At 39.6% G+C, this 16,706-nt stretch overlaps 1 protein-coding gene across 1 annotated transcript in view; it reads left to right on the forward strand.

Moving 5' to 3' along the window:
* waplb (WAPL cohesin release factor b) overlaps window positions 1–16,706 on the forward strand; it is a 98,063-nt gene that overhangs the window by 29,815 nt on the left and 51,542 nt on the right. The window contains exons 4-5 of the mRNA XM_051667787.1: window positions 803–1,125; window positions 7,621–7,748. Coding sequence (XP_051523747.1) covers window positions 803–1,125; window positions 7,621–7,748 — 451 coding nt within the window. The remainder of the gene's footprint in view (window positions 1–802; window positions 1,126–7,620; window positions 7,749–16,706) is intronic.

Raw genomic sequence — 16,706 nt, forward strand, 5'->3', positions numbered from 1 at the left:
ATGAACAGTATCCCATGAATTATTCCATTGGAACACACTTGGAATATCTCATCTCTCTCCTCAAATCCTTACTCGCTCGCATCTCTGTCCTGTTTTCTAATCACTATGTGGCTCACGTGACACTCACTTTCATCAGATTTCTATCGGATCACAGTGGAAATGCATTTGACTGCAAGTTGTAAATTGCAATCTAGCTAAAGAATTTCCAGATATTATCTGGATATGAAATGCATGTTAACGCAAGGTGTAAATGGGGCCATATGGACTAAATGAATGCTGCTTTTATGGATATTTTGTCATTTTCGGAGCTAAACAGTAACAACCATAACTAACACACAGTATCGAATTCAGATCGGTCTGTTTGGACCGATACCCGATCTGTTTAAAAACATTAGTATGTTTTAGTTTTGGACCTCAAACTTGAGCACCACAGCTTAATCCACAGCTCCAACTCTAAGCAGCTTGTAAACTAGCATAGTGATAGGGACCTTTTTGACCCCATCCAAGTCCAAAACTGTAGAAAATATTTCTAAACCTCATTAGGCACTAACTGCACTAACATCCTTGAATTCATCAGTTTTGTTGGTTATCTTTGCACAGATTTTTGAGTCGTCAAAAAGTATCCAAAATATTCATCCTACAATTGGACAAGTGAAAATCAATGAACGCCAAATTATCAAGGCTGTGTGGATAAAACAAAATTGGATAAAATTCTTTCATGTTCATAATTTGATTCTTCAAGTTTGGCCTCATTGAAGTTTACGTGTGCACTGTTCTGACAGTTTGTCTGTTGGTTTTGCAGTCGATCCAGACCCACACAGAGCAAAGTGAAGAGCAGTAAACTGGAGCTTTTTGGGTTTGATGATGTCGACGCTCTGGCGGAGGATGACGACGACTCTGCTTCAGGAAGCTCCAACTACAGGATTAAATACTTTGGCTTTGATGACCTGAGTGAGAGCGACAGTGAAGATGAAGAGGGTTCCTCTGAAAGGAGGAAGGCCAAGAGGAAGGCTGCTGTGGGCGTAGTGGGTCCATTGATTTCTATAGAGACGAATGTGGACAGTTCTTCACCCAGAGAGACACAGAGCAGACACACAACAGCTCATGGTCACAGTCTCAAACATGGTCAGTATTTACACTGGGCACCTAGCTGTACTTTTAGGCCCCAAACATACTCTATTCAACACTTTGGCCAAGAATTCGTGTTTGCACATTTGATATTTATATTCAAATCAAATCAAAAATCAAAATCAAATCACTTTGTCACACAGCCATATACACAAGTGCAATGGTGTGAAATTCTTGGGTGCAGTTCCGATCAATATAGCAGTCGTGACAGTGATGAGACATATACCAATTTACAATAACATCAAATTAACACAGCACAATTTAAAGTCTAATATACACATAATTACACACAACACAATATACAAATAATAACATACACTGTACAGTATACAATACACACAATATAGATACACATTATTCAATAAAAATAAAAAATAAAAATATATAAAAAAGTATATATATATAGAATGTACAGTATTGTACTGTATTGACATTCAGGCTGTCGGTTGATAGTCAGTTGTTAAGAGAGAACATAATATAATAATAATATAATTTATGACAGTCCGGTGTGAGATATAAGAGTAAGGGTAATAAAGTGCAGTGTTGATGTATTTTGATCGTGGGAGATCAAGAGTTCAGAAGTCTGATTGCTTGGGGGAAGAAGCTATCATGGAGTCAGCTGGTGCGGGTCCTGATGCTGCGATACCGCCTACCTGATGGTAGCAGTGAGAACAGCCCATGGCTCGGGTGGCTGGAGTCTCTGATGATCCTCCGAGCTTTTTTCACACACCGCCTTGTATATATTTCCTGGAGGGAGGGAAGCTCACCTCCGATGATGTGTCTGGCAGTTCGCACCACCCTTTGCAGGGCTTTGCGGTTGTGGGCGGTGCTATTGCCGTACCAGGCGGAGATGCAGCCTGTCTTTTCTTCTGAAGTCCACCACAAGCTCCTTTGTCTTACTGATGTTGAGGGAGAGGTTGTGCTCCTGACACCAGTGTGTCAGAGTGTGCACCTCCTCTCTGTAGGCTGTTTCATCATTGTCAGTGATCAGACCTACCACCGTCGTATCATCAGCAAACTTAATGATGGCATTGGAGCTATGTGTTGCCACACAGTCATGTGTGTACAAGGAATACAAGAGTGGGCTGAGAACACAGCCCTGCGGGGCTCCAGTGTTGAGGGTCAGTGATGAGGAGATGTTGCTGCCTATACTAACCACCTGGCGTCTGCTTGACAGGAAGTCCAGGATCCAGCTGCACAGCGAGCTGTTTAAGCCCAGAGTTTCTCATCTAGCTTGGAGGGCACTATGGTGTTGAATGCTGAGCTGTAGTCTACAAACAGCATTCTCACATAAGTGTTCTTTTTTTCCAGGTGGGAGAGAGCAGTGTGTATTGTAGATGCAATGGCATCATCAGTGGATCGGTTGTTGCGGTAAGCAAACTGCAACGGGTCAAGAGAGAGAGAGGCAGCACAGAGCAGATGTAATCTCTGATTAGTCTCTCAAAGCATTTGCTGATGATGGGGGTCAGAGCAACAGGACGCCAGTCATTTAAGCAAGTTATTTTTGATTGTTTTGGAACAGGCACAATGGTGGATGTTTTAAAGCATGTGGGGACTACAGACAAAGAGAGGGAAAGGTTGAAAATGTCCGTAAAAACACCAGCCAGCTGGTTCGCGCACGCTCTGACGCGGCCCGGAATACCGTCTGGGCCCGTGGCTTTGCGGATATTCACCCGTCGGAAGGATCGGGTTACATCCGCTACAGAGACGAAGAGTGAACTAACCTCTGTAGCTTCAGCCGCGAGAGCTCTCTCCGCGAGGGCGGTGTTATTTCCCTCAAAACGAGCATAAAATGTATTTAGCTCATCCGGGAGAGAGGCAGCGGTGTTCATGGCGGAGTTTTTATTCCCTTTAAAGTCCGTGATGATGTTAATTCCCTGCCACATGCTTCTAGAGTTGGTGGTGTTAAACTGTCCTTCAATCTTGTTCCTGTACTGGCGTTTTGCGGTTTTTGGAGGGCATAACTGGCTTGTTTATGCTCCTCCGCGTTCCCGGAATTAAAAGCGGAGTTCCGCACATTAAGTGCCGCGGGAACATCGTTATTTATCCATGGTTTCTGATTCGGATAGATCCATATTGTTCTGGTCGGAACCACGTCCTCTACGCACGATCTGATGAAACACGTTACGCTATCAGCGTAAAGCTCAATGTCGTCATCAGAGGCGGACCGGAACATCTCCCAGTCCGTGTGATCAAAACAGTCTTGTATCATGGAATCTGATTGGTCTGACCAGCACCGGATCATTCTGAGGGTGGGTGCTTCCTGTTTCAGTTTCTGCCTGTAAGCGGGCAGAAGCAGAATGGAAGAGTGGTCCGATTTGCCAAATGGTGGGCAGGGGAGGGATTTGTAGCCATCCCGGAAGGGAGAGTAGCAATGGTCCAAAACCCAGTCCCCTCGTGTGTTGAAACTAATGTGCTGGTGGTATTTTGGTGTGACTGATTTTAAACTGGCTTTATTAAAGTCCCCGGTCACAATGAACGCGGCCTCAGGGTGTGCGGTTTCCTGCTCACTTATACTCCCATACAGTTCTTTGAGTGCCCGGTCTGTGTCAGCTTGTGGCAGGATGTACACAGCAGTGATAATGACCGCTGTGAATTCCCTCGGTAGCCAGAATGGTCGACACAGAAGCATAAGAAATTCCGGATCAGGAGAGCAGAAAGACTTGATAGAATGTACGTTCCTCTTATCACACCAGGATTTGTTGATCATAAAACATACACCACCTCCTCTGCTTTTACCTGAGAGGTCTTTCGCTCTGTCCGCTCGGTGCACGGAGAACCCCGTGGGTTCAATGGCTGAGTCTGGAATCTCCGCAGACATCCAAGTTTCCGTAAGGCAGATAATGCAGCAGTCCCTTGTATCTCGTTGGAAAGAGATCCGCGCTTTCAGCTTGCAGAGCTTGTTATCCAGAGACTGAACATTTGCCAGTAGAATACTGGGTAGCGGGGGTCGATTTGCGCGGCGTCTTACTCTGATGAGAACGCCGGCTCTGTTTCCCCTTTTCCTTTTGCGTTTCCGCGGCCGTGCTGCCCAGACAAAGGGCTCCGCTTGCGTGTTTGTAAACAGCGGGTTGGCATTGAGAAATTTGAAGTCCGGTTTACGGTGTGAAATTGCTGAACCAATGTCCAAAAGTGTTTGTCTGTCGTAGACAATAAGGCAGACAACATCCAAGACAAAAAACATAAGAATTTTGAACAAAACAAACAAAACACTACTATGTTGTTTCGGAGCTTGCAACGCAGCAGCCATACTCGGCGCCATCTTGAGAATACATATTTAAGCCCCCAGTGAGCAAGCTTAAGGCAAGGAACACAAAGCTCCATAAGATGTTGGTTAAAGGAGAAAAATAACCTTGGTGGAAACCAGACTCACTGTGGGGGTCAGTTCCCCTCTGGCTAACATGATGAATATAATGCCAATATTACTTATATATATATATAGTGCAAGTCATGGTTTAAAATTATTAAATTAAGTAAGTGTTAGGGGCCAGTGTTTAAACAAAAAGCTTTTGTATTAACTATAAGATTAATGACTAATGTCTTAGAATTTACATTCTTATTTAACTGCGGAAGTGCAAACAGATGCATTTTCCTTTGTAATTTGGCTGTTGAAGGCTGCAAATAATATATCTATTTATTCCATTTTAAGAGTGTAGTTCATCTTTTGACAAAGGTGATGCTGGCAGAGGTCAGTAAGGTGCATTGCAGTTCGACTGTAAGCTTGTGGCAGGTTCTTTTCCAGTGGAGTCCATTTTAAGTCATGTAGCCAATGTAGCGATGCTAAGATTGGGCTGATATGATCATATTTCTTGGTTCTAGTCAGCACTCTAGCTGCTGCATTTTGAATTAATTAAAGTTTAATTTTTGAACCTACAGGACATCCTCCCAGTAATGCATTACAACAATCTAGTCTTGAGGTCATGAACGCATTAATTCCTTTTTCGGAATTAGACATAGAGAGCATGTGTCGTAATTTAGCAGTATTTCTGAGGTGGAAGGATGCTGTTTTACCAATATTTGAAAAATGGTTTTCAAAGGACAGATTGGTATCAAATATAACACCTAAGTTCTTCACTGTAGTAGACGACGTGACAGTACATCCATCGAGTGTCAAATTATATTTTAGCTGCTTATTTTGAGAGGCTTTTGGTCCAATAATTAGTACCTTTGTTTTTTTTCGGAATTGAGCAGAAGGAAATTTCTAGCCATCCAATTTTTGATATTATTGATACACTCTGCTAACTTGGAGAAATGTGCAATTTCATCGGGTTTTGAGGAAATATAATGTTGGGTATTGTCGGCATAACGGTGAAAACTATTTCCACAATTTCTGATAATATCTCCCAGGGGAAGCATATATTAGGAGAAAAGGAGAGGCCCTAAAACTGTTCCCTGTGGCACTCCATACTTAACTTTAGTTTGATCTGACAATTCCTCCTTTACAAAGTTGTAGCTGTCGTATAAATAGGACCTAAACCAAGCTAATGCCTGTCCACAAATGCCAACATAATTCTCCAGCCTATTCAAGAGAATTTAGTGATCTATGGTGTCGAAGGCAGCACTAAGATCTAAAAGCACTAGAAGAGAAATCCAGTTGAGATCAGATGATAAGAGCAAGTCATTTGAAACTCTGAAAAGTGCAGTCTCTGTACTATGATGGAGCCTAAATCCTGACTGAAATTCTTCATAAATACCATTTGTTTTTTATTTCTACAGACCTTTGTTTTTGCTGTTTTTGTAAACATACATTTATAATTGCCCTTTTCCACTTCATTAAAATAATCTAGTAGTACAGTTGAAGTCAGAGGTTTACATACGCTTGGGTTGAAGTAAAACAAAATTATATTTCATATTATCAAACTATAGTTTTGGCAAGTCGTTTAGGACATTACTTTGTGCATGACACGCAGTTTTTCCAACAGTTGTTTACAGACAGATTGTTTCACTTTTAATTGACTGTATCACAATTCCAGTGGGTCAGAAGTTTATATACACTAAGTTAACTGTGCCTTTAAGCAGCTTGGAAAATTCCAGAAAATGATGTCAAGCCTTTAGACAATTAGCTTCTGATAGGAGGTATACTGAATTGGAGGTGTACCTGTGGATGTATTTTGAGGCCTACCTTCAAACTCAGTGCCTCTTTGCTTGACATCATGGGGAAATCAAAAGAAATCAGCCAAGACCTTAGAAAATAAATTGTGGACCTCCACAAGTCTGGTTCATCCTTGGGGGCAATTTCCAAATGTCTGAAGGTACCACGTTCATCTGTACAAACAATAGTACACAAGTATAAACACCATGGGACCACACAGCCATCATACCGCTCAGGAAGGAGATGCATTCTGTCTCCTAGAGATGAACGTAGTTTGGTGCGAAAAGTGCAAATCAATCCCAGAACAACAGCAAAGGACCTTGTGAAGATGCTGGAGGAAACAGGTAGACAAGTATCTATATCCACAGTAAAACCAGTCCTATATCGACATAACCTGAAAGGCTGCTCAGCAAGGAAGAAGCCATTGCTCCAAAACTGACATAAAAAAGCCAGATTACAGTTTGCAAGTGCACATGGGGACAAAGATCTTACTTTTTGGAGTAATGTCCTCTGGTCTGATGAAACAAAAATTTAACTGTTTGGCCATATTGACCATCGTTATGTTTGGAGGAAAAAGGGTGAGGCTTGCAAGCTGAAGAACACCATCCCAGCCGTGAAGCATGGGAGTGGCAGCATCATGTTGTGGGGGTGCTTTGCTGCAGGAGGGACTGGTGTACTTCACAAAATAGATGGCATCATGAGGAAGCAACATCTCAAGATATCAGCCAGGAAGTTAAAGCTCGGTCACAAATGGGTCTTCCAAATGGACAATGACCCAAAGCATACCTCCAAAGTTGTGGAAAAATGGCTTAAGGACAACAAAGTCAAGGTATTGGAGTGGCCATCACAAAGCCCTGACCTCAATCCGATAGAGCATTTGTGGGCAGATCTGAAAAAGCGTTTGCGTGCAAGGAGGCCTACAAACCTGACTCAGTTACACCAGTTCTGTCTGGAGGAATGGGCCAAAATTGCAGCAACTTATTGTGAGAAGCTTGTGGAAGGATACCCAAGTTAAACAATTTAAAGGCAATGCTACCAAATACTAACAGTGTATGTAAACTTCTGACCCACTGGGAATGTGATGAAAGAAATAAAAGCTGAAATAAATCATTCTCTCTACTATTATTCTGACATTTCACATTCTTAAAATAGTGATCCTAACTGACCTAAGACAGGGAATGTTTTCTATGATTAAATGTCAGGAATTTAAAAAAAGACTGAGTTTAAATGTATTTGGCTAAGGTGTATGTAAACTTCTGACTTCAACTGTATATCCTTGTTTAATAGTATAGATTATCTGTACTTGTAAACAAATCAGAAAATTAGTTTTTAAAAACCTTCAGAGACAGTAGCAGCATTCAGCAGACACAAAGCTGATGTTTGTTTGATGTTTTACACAGTTTCAGATCCTCTGGAGTTCCCAGAGGTCCATTTCCCCTCCCTGTCTGAGACAGTGAGGAAACCTCAGGTCAAAGCTCAGGAGAAATCCAAGGACAGCAGCAGGAAGATCTTCAGTGGACCCAAGAAGGTGAGGCTGACATCAGCACTTCATATTCTGTCTGTCTTTTTCATCTTTCAAATGATGCTTTGTGATGCCAGTGTGTGTGTTTGGAGAATGGGTAATTCACTAAGTATTGCTTCTGCTGATAGTGTTGTTTATTTTAACATGCTGTCTGTGGTGTTTTACCACCCAATTCACTGTATGAATTATATAAATCATGTCTCTTTAAAGTGCCATCTTTGTGCAGTATAAATCTAAACAGTTGAGTAAATGTGAACTGGTGGAACAAAAACAATCAGACAAACAACTTCAACAATCTTCAATGTTTTGAAATATTTGATCTTGAATTTTATTGGATTTGAATTTATATTGAATAACTGTATATTCGGATTTATATAGTTAAATATAACCCTGTCAGAAAATTGAGGTGGTATTTTTGTCAATTTTACCAAAATAAAAGGTGCCCTACTTCAATCATGTAAAGAAATGTTTGATTTGCTGTCCTTTGGTTTCTTTACACTAGCAGAATTTTAGTAAAGGTGAAAGGAACATTACTGTGTTATTCTTGGCTTTTATCTATAATGACAGTAATGTTGTTATGTGGCTCACCCCCGCTGACAGTTCAGCCATTATAAAGACTGCTACAGCATTTCCTCTATGTGCACACCTGATGCTCTGGAGTTATCATTAATTTACTTAAAACCTAAAAATAATAACTGAGCAAAATGTTCTGGTCCATTCTGACCATGAGCAGCCAGTGAGGGACAGTACTAAATGTGTCACAATTTCAGGGGGTCCTGTATTTGACATTAGAGGTCTGAAGTTTAAGTATTAGTTCACTGTATACAAGTGTGCAGTTTAGGTATACACAAGTGCCAGAAGGACACTGCCGCTTTCAAGTCTACCATGCTGCTTAAAAGAATACCATGATCTGTCAGGGTGTCTTGGCCTGCTTTGTTTTTTATTTTTGAAGACAGGAACAATTGTGGTTCCAGGAAGGCACATATTAAAGGTAAAATGGAAGTAAACGGAGCAATTCTATAAGCATTTATATACTTGCTGTTTTAGCCACAAGACTCACACATTGTAGTCATGTGATGGTGTGATAGAATCGCTTACCTTGTCTGTGCAAAGTTCCCTAGCTCAGGTTTTTTTTTCTTCTTTTTTTTTTTTTTTTTTGATGATTTGGAGCAAAACTACAAGTCAAAAAAATTACCTTAGAAAGGCATCAGCATCATGATTTTATTTGTACACAGAGATAGGTTGTTCTTTTACTAAAATCAGTTGACATCAGCACCCCTTGTTGCATTATACAGTGCTGTGAAAAAGTATATGCCCCCTTCCTGATTTCTTCGGTTTTAGTGTATTTTTCATTCTAAATAGTTTTAGATCTTCAAACGAGATAAATCATAAAACAATGGCAGCCCAAGTAAACACCAAATTCAATTTTAAAATATTTAAAAAAACATTTAAAATGATCAGTTATTTTCTGTGGTAATCGACAGCATGTCAGTGATGCTGTTGATAGAGCATAAGTTGTATTGAGCCCAGAACTTTCCTTTTGTGTCTTGTCTTCATTTATGGCATAGTTGAGAGAGAGAGAGAGAGTGGAGCAGGATGATTTTATTCATGACAGTGAAGAATGTGAGGTGTTTGAAATGGGGCAAAGCTCAATATCATGGTGAGTTTTACTGCCACAGCGGAACATGCCATGGCAAAACCTGCTCGCCTCTCTACACAATGAATTTTCCTGCATGAATCATTTATGTGAAGACATTTCTTTAGCTCTACATTTGTTGTTCCTCCTGTTGTGCACCTCTATATTTTTGTTCCTCAGGCTGACTGTTGACCTGTCCCCCCCCTCTCTCTCTCTCTCTCTCTCTCTCTCTCATTCCTCAGTATTTTACTGTTCTCAGAAGGGTTGGAAATCAAGAACTGGGGCCAAGTTCACGAAATGTTCTTAAGAAGAAAATTCTTCTTGTATGCTGGGTGACTCCAGCCAGGTCACCTTTTTGCCTATGTATTTTCAATTGCTTTCCACTCCTAATTCATCTACAGACGAGTAGGGAAAAATGAAAAGTTTATCCAATTAGAATTTATTTCTTGATGCTTACAAGCAAAGTGTGATGCTGTTCACAAATCACATGCCGAAGCAGCACGTGAGCCTGAGCTCCACCACGTAAGCCCTTTAGAATATCTACAGAATCCCTCAACAGTGCAAGTAAATAGACATCTAACGTCAGATTGTCAGATTCATCAGCCAATCAGATTGATTTATTTGTTCTTGGTGGGTGTGGTCTTTAGGATATGTCCCAGTCCAGGCCTTCTAGCTGGCCTTGAGTGACGCAATCAAGCTTTAAGTGATGTACGTAATTTGAAATTGTAGAGCGCGAGATAAAACTGTCTGATGAGTCGGCTGTCATCACTGCCACTATCGCCATTGATTTAAAAACCCAAGAAGTTCTGCATGACCGTGTGATTTGCTTAATTTATTAAACAGGAAAGGAGGACTGATTTTCACTAAGTAAATTGGTAAGTGCTTTTTGCATTGTTATAGCAACATCAGGAGTTTTCTAAGTGTAAATTAGGCTAGCTTGAGCTTTCAGTGTCGGTTCAAGTTTTAAAAAGTAACCGTGTATCCTGACGAAACAAAATTTATTGCAAGCAAAATTTAAATTGCAAATATTGGTAGATAGCTTTTTCCAGGTATTATATCTCTTTGGTAGATTCACATGAAATTGTTTTTATTTTTGAATGTTAGTTCGGGAGACGTTCATTTAACAAACAAATCTTGCTGCAGTTAAAATTAAGCTTCCTTAAGCATTCAGTGTCATTTCAAGTTTAGTTTTTCGTGCATGGACGTGTTTTTAAAATATCAGTTGGTATTATTAGTTGTCTGTGACGTAATGTATGATGTCCATTGGCATAGGGTGTCTTATTAATTGTGAAACGGTGTTTTCTTAATGGCATGAATCACACTGAAGGCCTAAATTTAAATTGCATGGTGATTGTGTCATGTTGAGTCAGAAGTCGCAATGGGTTGTTTATGTATAAATGTGAATTTGGACCAAATTATGTTCGTGAGGTGCTTGGTACTTAAAAAAGGTTAAAAGATAGATACATTTATTGTTACGATTTACCACTATTGAAGTATTTAATTTGTTGTATTAGACAAGGGAACCTCAAGAGCAGGCCAGTATGATGAGACAATTTCAAAGCCTGTCATTTTATTCTGAAGAAAATATTTGAGAACTTTGCTCTTACAAACTACTTATAATTTGTCCTAAGAACTTTCTTTTCTTTTCTTTTTTTTTTATATTTTCACGAATTCGGCCCCTGGTTCTTATTGAGAACTTAAAAGTATTTTTTAAAATACTGGAATCAAATAATTAGACATTCTGTTAACAGTTCTTAAATATCTGCATTCTTATGGATGGAACAGAATACGAAAAAATATACTGACAGTGTTTCATGCACAGCCGTTGACCGCACTTTGCCACTACAGAATCTGCAGTGCCAAGGAAGTAAAATACGGGATTGTCCCGTATTTAAAGATGAAATGATTAAACGATTTTTCAACTGTTTTTAAACCGGGGTCAGGTGGTGAAAAAGTTCAAGGGGGACATTAAAAGGAAATAAATGTCTGATTGGAAGATTTGGGAAAAAATATTGCATGTTGTTTTCTTTCAACTGTGGTGTATCAATAATTCACTCATTCAGTTGTCCATACTATTTGTTTTATTCTTTCTGAGGGTCATGTGGCTTTTGGCCATGTATTTTTAAACGCATCATTTGGTTTTGATGCATTCAGTTGAAGACAGGCCTGTCCGTAGATGAATTAATTGAGAGCTCCAGATTTCTGCTAAAGTTTTAATTTTTAACTGCAGAGCCTTTCTCTCTTTCTAAGCTTTTAAGACTTCAAATAATGACTCGTTTATGATATTTAAAGATAATTTAATTAGAGCGCATGGCTATTGAAGCACGGGTGCTGGAGGGTCACATTTGTTATTTTAATCCTTCCACATCACGGTTCATAAACTGAAGCTGAAGTCATTATTCCAGCTTGGGCTGAGTGTATCTGAACATTACTCAGCAGTTCACTGTTAGTCCAATCATTGGACTGCATCTACTATCAGATACTATGTTGAAACAGATTCATCGGACATACGTGTTTATCTTTTGACTTCTTTTGTACAAGGATTTGTTTACAATAACAGCATTTGTCAAATGAAAGGGAAAAAAGGGGGATTATGAGTCAGGATGATGTACTCGCCTCATCCTCGCCAGACTAAACTTTTGCCTTAATTGGTCCCGGTTTCCTTCTCTCCCCCTCCGTGCACAGCATAGCTAAATGTCAAACCATACTTTCTTTACAAGTCTTAGGGGTGTGTAAGAGTAAAGTGCACGTGCATTTCTAATTATAACCTCAATTCCGAAAAAGTTGGTACAGTATGAAAAATGCTAATAAGAACAAAAATTTGTGATTTGTAAATTGTAATCACCCTTTGCTATATTGGAAGCTCTACAACTACACATTATATGATGTTTTACCATGTGAATTTAATTTTTTTTTTTTTTTTAAATGTATATTAATAAGGGGGCCTGAGTAGCTCAGCGAGTATTGACACTGACTATCACCCCTGGAGTCGCGAGTTTGAATCCAGGGTGTGCTGAGTGACTCCAGCCAGGTCTCCTGAACAACCAAATTGGCCTGGTTGCTAGGGAGTGTAGAGTCACATGGGGTAACCTCCTCGTGGTCGTGATTAGTGGTTCTCACTCTCAATGGGGCGTGTTGTAAGTTGTGTGTGGATCACGGAGAGTAGCATGAGCCTCCTATGCTGGGAGTCTCTGCGGTGTCATGCACAACGAGCCACGTGATAAGATGCGCGGATTGATGGTCTCAGAAGCGGAGGCAACTGAGACTTATCCTCCGCCACCTGGATTGAGGTGAGTAACCGCGCTACCACGAGGACCTACTAAGTAGTGGGAATTGGGCATTCCAAATTGGGAGAAAAGGGGTTAAAAAAGAGAGAAGAAAATATACAGTAATTTCAAATCAGATGATTGCAACACACTCCAAAAAAGTTGTGACAGTCGAGTGTTTACCACTGTGAAACATCACCATTTCTTCTAATAACACTTAAATTGTGTCATCAGTGCCCAAATGCTTAAGTTTAAAAAGTGGGATTTCCCCCATTCATCCGTTATGCAGGTCTTTAGCTGCACAATTGTACAGGATTTTCGTTGCCATCTAATGCGCTTCATAATGCACCACACATTCTCAATTGGAGATGGTCAGGACTGCAGGCAGGCCAATCTAGCACCCACACTCTCTGCTCACACAGCCATGCACTTGTAATCCAGGCAGTATGTGGTTTGAAGTTGTCCTGCTGGAAAATGCAGGGACGTCCCTGGAAAAGACGGTGCTGGATGGCAGTATACAGTGCTGTGCAAAAGTATTTGTCCCCCTTCCTGATTTCTTCTGTTTTTGCTTATTTTTCATACTAATTGTTTTAGATCTTCAAACGAGATAACATAAAACAAAGGCAACTGGAGTAAACACAAAATACCATTTTCAAAATTTTGTTTTTTTGTTTTATTGAAGCAAAAAAAAAGTTGTCCAACACCTATATCACCCATGTGAAAACTAACTGCCCCCTTAAACTTAACAGCTGGTTGTGCCACCTTTAGCAGCAAGACAGTGACATCTGAGGGATCAGAGATCATGCGCATTCATAAGTGGTTTTCATCTTGCCCTTTACACATCAAGATTTGACCAGATTCCTTGAATCTTTTAACTATATTGTGCACTGTAGAAGGTGTAATGCCCCAAATCCTTCCAATTTGTCTTTGAGGAACATTAACTACGTTTCCATCCAAGGGTTTTTTTGTGACAAAAGGTTTAGCGCATCAAAAAGTTTACTGATTTAGCTGATGGAAACGCAAATTATCGTTACAATTTCACAAATGTCGACATGATATTTTTCCCGTTTAACTCTAGCGCATAAACTCTGTCAGTACTTCAAATGTCGCGAAAAACTGGTTTGGAAACACTTTTTATTGAGAAAATTGACATTAACGCAAAAATATAGTGTCACATGACAGAATTTACCCCAATCGTTAGCCTGTGTTAATCACGACGACAAGGTATACATCCTTGAAAGCCAGTTTATTGTACATGAAGCATTACTCGCACTGTTAAGGATTGGTCTTAATGGCATACCTGCACAGATCCGATGCTGCAAACACATCTGCGTCATGACACTTCCAGGAGTGCCAACACAAATATCTCGTATCATGCACATGTCATCAACAATGAAATGAATGGCCACTCTTTGCGATTAATTTAATTTAATCCCGTTTATTTATTAAAGTTGCTTTTCCACACCATTCAAAATAATAGACAGCAGTCATGGAATTAGCCCACAATACAAAAATAAATAAATAAAAAAAATCATTTCTGTGCACAAAGATGTTTTAAAGGAGACCTATTATGCCCCTTTTTACAAGATGTAATATAAGTCTCAGGTGTCCCCAGAATGTGTATGTGAAGTTTCAGCTCAAAATACCCCACGGATCATTTATTATACCATGTTGTAAATGCCTCTTTTTGGGTGGAATCAAAAACACGCTGTTTTCGTGTGTGTCTCTTTAAATGCAAATATGCTGCTGCTCCCCACCCTCTTTCCGGAAGAGGGCCGTGCATTTACAGCTCGTGCTTCGGATACTATAGCAACAACAAATCAGAACCAATATGATTGACACCTTAAATATCGGAGTTCAGTCATATATGTATGAGCAACCGTAAAAGACGCAAAACATAGGCATTTTGAGTTTGTAATAGTGCTTCTTATGTAGAAAATCACTTCCTACCCTCCATCTGCATTTCACGCCACAGCAACGCAGTGACGTGACGTCATGTGCAAACAAGCTATAACTACATAGCTCTGGTCTCCGTGAATACAATGAGACAATGGTAACTTTAGCTGCATTAGCCGTGGAATCAGCTAACAAGCACATTTGGAAAGGCTATTTGCAAACATTCACAAAATATAACGTGCGATACTTACATCTTCAGGATATAAAGCTGGAACATGAACAGTTGGTACTGATCCATGCTTGAGTCAAATTTTTGGAAAATCTGCTTTATATGCTTTATATTAACCCTCATTCACAAAACAGTCCGGTGTAAAATGATTTGCACAAACATACACGAATTTTGGGGCACATTTTCTTCAAAAACAAAACTTGTCCACTACGTCTTCAGTGGCTCTGATGCCGGGAGTACATGAAGACACTTATTTTCACTTTTACAGCCAACAACAGAACACGTATGACGCTTATGAAGCTGAGACATTATTCTTCTCACTGTAGCAGCTCCAGCATGGAAAAAAATGGCGGACTGTGTGTCGATCACTCAGGGGAGGATCTATGATAATAGGGTGGAGTCCGTCACCAGTCGTGGGCGTGGCCTGCTCTAAAGTGACATCACTTTAGAGCAGATATGAAAACCAGTCATTTTGAGACACTGTTTTTGATTAATAAAAATATAAGAAAGAGGAGTGAGTGGACTTTTAACATTATAGGGTGGTTGTGTACACACTGCCGACTCACATTTATGTTCAAACACCATGTAAAAGTGAATTTTTCATAATAGGTCCCCTTTAAATTAAAAATAAATACACAATACTAGGAGAAAAGCTTCAGTGTGCTTTTTTTGGAACACTAACATTGCCCAATTCTGTAAAATTGTTTATACTTTTGAAAAAATGCCAGCAAAATTCCCTGTATTAAATAAAATAAATTACCAAACGAAAAAATATTGAGACTATATACTTGCCTTTTCTTTACACAAACTTAAATGAGCCTTACCCTGTTCTGTAGATGAAAAAAGTCAGTTGAATGATATTCTCAGAATGTTCAAAAAAAATTTTCAAGACTATATCAGAACTATTTGTCCAATGCTGAGTTAATTTTCAGAAACGACCTTTTGAACATTTTAAAGCATTTAAATATTTAAAATCTAACCCTCGAATCGCATTTGCTGAGCTTCTTCAGAAAATGTAAATTGCATTACGATGCCAAAATTAATTTTAGATGACAATCAAGTTCAGTTGGCCATTAAATGTTGCTGGACAAATATGCAGGACATAATGCAGTTGTGATGGCAATGCTTTAGATTAGATGATTGTTCAAAATAGCCAATTGAATATCAGGAATGTATCATATGTAAACCCTGATACACCGCATCAATGTTTCTTTAATAGCTGTGCACACAGCATTTACACATCGATGGATGGTCCTTATACTAAGACTGAAAGTTTCCCCCACTACTTGGTGCACTTTTCCAGCTTGAACAGGGCCATGAAGATTCTCTTTCGGGTCAGAACCGGTGGCAACCTGTGATAGGCACAACATCAGGACCAATATTACAGTCCTATCAGAAATGCAACTGCTCCCTTTTGATTGCAATTCCTCCTCTTCTGATTGCATTTATTTGTGAAATTAAAATGACAGTAAGCTGATTAATTTCAATGAATTCTCTCAATACGCTCCCCATTTTACAAAGAACAAAATTAGGGACATCTGAGAGGCGAAAGGTACACAATTAGCGATATACACACATTTCTGTATGGAAACAGCTTAAGGGCAGATTTATTTTGTGATAAACCAAAACTTATGCGACAGTGTTTTTTTTAGGCATGATGTCATCACACACACCATTTTTATCGATAAAAGGCCATTTGAATCTAAACAGGCAGAAGACGGCAAATTTTTGCAAACATTTTTTTACCCATTTTCACTTTGTCGATAACAAAAAAGCGCGAAAAGTGGATGGAAACTAGGTTAATGTTCTCAGAGTGCTGGATTATTTGCTGAAGCATCTGTTGGCAAATTGATGAGACTTGAATGATCCTTGCTCTTGAAGGACTAGGCTGTTTTTGGAGTCTCCTTATACAGTATAGAGTACTATGACACAGTTGC

This window comes from Myxocyprinus asiaticus, chromosome 32 (assembly GCF_019703515.2).
Source record: "Myxocyprinus asiaticus isolate MX2 ecotype Aquarium Trade chromosome 32, UBuf_Myxa_2, whole genome shotgun sequence".
Lineage (NCBI taxonomy): Eukaryota > Metazoa > Chordata > Actinopteri > Cypriniformes > Catostomidae > Myxocyprinus > Myxocyprinus asiaticus.